At 39.7% G+C, this 4155-nt stretch overlaps 1 protein-coding gene across 1 annotated transcript; it reads left to right on the forward strand.

Annotated features, from left to right (window-relative positions):
• The first annotated feature begins 1156 nt into the window (after window positions 1-1156).
• Window positions 1157-3934, forward strand: rps15a (ribosomal protein S15a). Its single transcript, XM_056752835.1, has 4 exons — window positions 1157-1322; window positions 1476-1555; window positions 2006-2091; window positions 3802-3934. Exons 1-4 carry the CDS (start codon window positions 1160-1162, stop codon window positions 3893-3895), a joined length of 423 nt encoding a protein of 140 aa, XP_056608813.1. The 5' UTR covers window positions 1157-1159; the 3' UTR covers window positions 3896-3934.
• Window positions 3935-4155: the final 221 nt, after the last annotated feature.

A 4155-nucleotide genomic window follows, 5' to 3' on the forward strand; every position in this document is an offset into this window, starting at 1 on the left:
GTCAACCTTTAGTCCTAGTAGACTTTTGAAACCATCTCCCATTATCTGAAATGATGACATAATAAACTACTTTCTGAACATGTGTGTCTGTTTTGCCGTTTAAACACACACACACACACACACACACACACGCACACACACACAAACAAACAAACACAAATATTACAAATAATTTATTTGATACACATTAAAGTTAATTTTAGGGGAACCCTAACCTCTCATATATAAAAATAGCATAGGTTTGGTGTTTTGTTAAATGTGTGTGTTGATTGTGCGTGCTTGTGTATGTGTTTGTGTAAAGAGAGAGATTGTATTAATAATCAAATTAAGCAGTGTAAATATTAATACAACTAATAGTTTTTAAATTACCAATAAAGACGGCTAAAGCCAATAAAACGAGTATGGGTCAAATTAATAACGTTTCTCGGTGCGTTTCAAATGCCAGGACGCTAGAGGGCAGTCACGCTGACACAACGCACAGCGCCCGTCGAAAATATCGCGAGAAAACATTTTTCCCTAATCGCACCGCGCGGCCCGCTTCCTTCCTCTTTCCGCCATATTGCAGAACTGGTGAGTCTCAGGATTTCTTCAATGCCCGAATAATCTGTTTCAAATCAAGGACATCCTGGTATATCAGATACATGTAGACCGAAATTTGTTTGTATGAACAACCAAATCGTCAATCTTTTCAATCATTTGGTTAAACTTCTCTTTGTGAATGTTATATTTCCCTAAAATCCGCGGCTGCCCAGGCTCTCCAACGTTCAGTAGTGCTTGCCCATGTTACTTACTATATAACTCGAGGCAAACCAATGTGCTTAAGCAGTCCGCTGTTTAATTTTAAGATTCACGTGTTGATTAAGTAGACAATTGTAGGTTGAAGAAATGCCCAGTTAGCTAATTTGCTAGCTTGTCAAGTGAGTGCAATCGCGTTAACCTTTCATACTGGCAGTCGGGGAAATACACAGTTAGCAGTGACTATTATATGTAATCCTAACCATGTCCCAGACAAACGTGGTTTAATAATCGGACGTTTTTTGTGCCTTGGTTCCAACACTTTACCAATGACTCGGACCTAACTGGCTTTTGAAGTAGCGTTTTGGTTTGGCGGGACGGTTATTAAGGCTGCTTTACTCAAATATATGCAATATGGAGGATAATGGATACATGTTATTTGTCTACAGGCATCATGGTGCGCATGAACGTTCTCGCAGATGCGCTCAAAAGCATCAACAATGCTGAGAAACGTGGAAAACGCCAGGTTCTCATCAGGCCCTGCTCCAAAGTCATAGTGCGCTTTCTTACTGTGATGATGAAGCATGGTGAGTTTTCAGTACTTGTTTGCGAGTTTGTCTTTCTGCCCATTACGTTCTGCCGTTGTCTCTTATGATATTTACAAATGATCTGGTCTCGAGGCACGCATGAGATGGGAAGCTATTATCTCTGATTCCTCATGCACCTCATGATCTTTGCAGGTTACATCGGCGAATTTGAGATCATTGATGATCACAGAGCCGGCAAAATTGTAGTCAATCTCAATGGGAGAATTAACAAGGTAAGCGTGGCGTGACTTCTTACTACAATATGCAGGAGTCTGTTCCACATTTTTAAGATGCCTAGGAATGACGGTGTAGTGATTTGCAAGACATCATGTCTCAGTCTTTGAAAACAGCAAACATTTGTAAAAACTTAAGCAAATTTCATCTTTCTGTCAACCAGCTTTCAGGACTTGAGCATAATTTTATGAAGAAACTTGCATTAGATTGCATAGTCAGATAGACTAAATCTGTTTGGGTGTACGCTTAAGATTTTTCAGAAAATGTAAATGTCTGGACAAATTGTCTTGGAGATGCCTTGTCTATCATTAATGGTTAAACATTGTATACGACTAAGAATGTACTTTAAAACAGAAATTCTGTTTACTTTGAGCACATTTAAAGTGATGTTGAAAGGTCAGAGAATGACAACCTGAGTTAAATGCCCACTTTCTGAATCTGTCCTGTAGTGTGGTGTCATCAGCCCACGCTTTGATGTGCAGTTGAAGGATCTGGAGAAGTGGCAGAACAACCTTCTCCCATCCAGACAGTTCGGGTAAGTGACTACCAGTGTCGACTTGTTTACTTTGACTTTTAATATTGTTTCATTACTGTGCAATATAACATATTTGGGCAGTTTTCCAGGACAGGGTTCAGATTAAGCTAGAACAAGGTTTTAAGGTACTGGTGTGCCTTTTGAGACAAAGCAATGGCACAGATATATTTAGATGTCAATGCAAGCTGTATCTTATTTAAAACAGCTCAAACAATCCACCCTATTGTCTACTAGATGAATTCTCATTGAGATACAAATGTCAGTTATGGATGTTTAGTAGTAAAAAAACATAATACCAATATCATCAACACTGATTATAAATGGCTTTGCAATTTCGGTTCATTCACCTTATGACAAAAGCTTTTAATGTTCAACCTTATAAACTAAGTACAGGCTGTATAATTTTCCCCACGTCTTGGCTGTCTAATGGCCTTTCCAGATTACACGATGTTAGCTCAATTTTGCCCCGATTTGCTTATCGTAGTAATTCTTAAACGACATGGGGCATCAAGACGCAAGATTCAATTGTGTCGCCTCGTATAGTTTGCCAGAGTATACGACAACCAAAACTGCTTCTGCGAGGTCGCACGAGATCACGACAGAAGACCAGCATGTTAATTTTTTTCCCTGTCGCTCATGACAGCTGTGACGCTGTAGTGACATTGACCAATAGAAGCACAGCACAGACGCGCTCTTACTGAAGCGCTTCCATACACAACATTCAAACATGGCGAAGTGCGGTAGAGACAGTGGTGTTGGTGCTGCTAGGTGGGACAATGCAATGGAGAAGTTTGTAGAGTTATGGCAACAGTGTTCCTGTCTGTATGATGTTTCCTCGAGGGACTACCATGATATAGTTAAAAAAGAGAAATGCTGGCTAAACAGAACATAACTTTACCTCAAGTTCTCTCTGTAGAATGGACAACCCATACTGTCCAACTCTTGCAATTCAGGAACGTGTCGTGTCCACTGTTTTTTTTTTCTTTTTGCGCTTTTCTAAGCCAAAACAGCCAGTACAAAACACACTGCTTCAATTCCCATATCTATGGTTTTTTTTTAATACTGCAGCCGCTTCTTTCCGAAAGTAAGTCAATCACTAAAGTAACGCCTAATCAATGACAGCACATACGCAGTTAAGGTCACAGACGAAAACCCGTTCTCGTCGGAAGGACACACGTAGTCTGCTATTGTTTCTTGTGAGACGTGCGACATGTCAATATTTGCAAAATCTAACACTGTGACATCGTAACAGATGAAACAATTTGTGTAATCTGGAGAGGTCATAAAAACATTTTGAGAATCCTTAAAGGTTCCTACAATCCTATAGGCTGAAATCTGTAGTGCTTAAAATGCAGTTTGATTTTGCAATGTTTGCCAACTGCCTATTAACAACCATTTTCCTCTGCTTAAATTCTGCCACTTTTGAGACCTAATTATGCATAGTGGCATCTCCTATGACCACATATGACACAAAACTCTGGATGAGTCTTTTTATCTGTGTCCATTTTTAGTAGGGTTTTATTGCGTGCAGTCTGACATTAAATGTGTGTGTGTGATGAGAACACTAACTTAAAGATAATGGTATCTTCGTCTGCTATGGAACCCAGACCTGTCTTTTATGACAGCTGTCTAGCATCCAACGCATTCACAGTGCACCCACCTTCTTGGGCAGTTTGGTCATGTTTTTTGTCTTTTTTTTGTTCTCTACAGATACATTGTTTTGACAACCTCAGCTGGCATCATGGACCACGAGGAGGCCAGGCGAAAACACACAGGAGGAAAAATCCTTGGGTTCTTTTTCTAAACATGTAAAGCGGACAAAAAATAAAAACAGTGGAAGACATGTTTGTGTTTGTCTGCTTTTTTTTGAAGACACTTCTTTCATATCACATAACTCTGTCCACATTAATGAGACTGAAATGAAAGCAGAAAGGTGACTTTGGTTGAGGCACTTGGCGTAACATAAGTGGCAGTTTTCAATGTCTGAGAAGTGCAAGAGGAATGAAGTAAGTGTGTGTTAATGGGGTTCGTGTTGAATTGCACATTCTTAGGGCATTATTCATG

Source organism: Triplophysa dalaica, chromosome 7 (genome assembly GCF_015846415.1).
Source record: "Triplophysa dalaica isolate WHDGS20190420 chromosome 7, ASM1584641v1, whole genome shotgun sequence".
Classification (NCBI taxonomy): domain Eukaryota; kingdom Metazoa; phylum Chordata; class Actinopteri; order Cypriniformes; family Nemacheilidae; genus Triplophysa; species Triplophysa dalaica.

Excerpts from the sequence above, each read along its gene's own strand:
- rps15a (XM_056752835.1), top strand. The coding sequence starts at position 1,160 with ATGGATACATGTTATTTGTCTACAGGCATCATGGTGCGCATGAACGTT. Across the intron at positions 1,323-1,475 it reads TACTGTGATGATGAAGCATG|GTTACATCGGCGAATTTGAG; the intron begins GTGAGTTTTCAG and ends TGATCTTTGCAG. Across the intron at positions 2,092-3,801 it reads CTCCCATCCAGACAGTTCGG|ATACATTGTTTTGACAACCT; the intron begins GTAAGTGACTAC and ends TGTTCTCTACAG.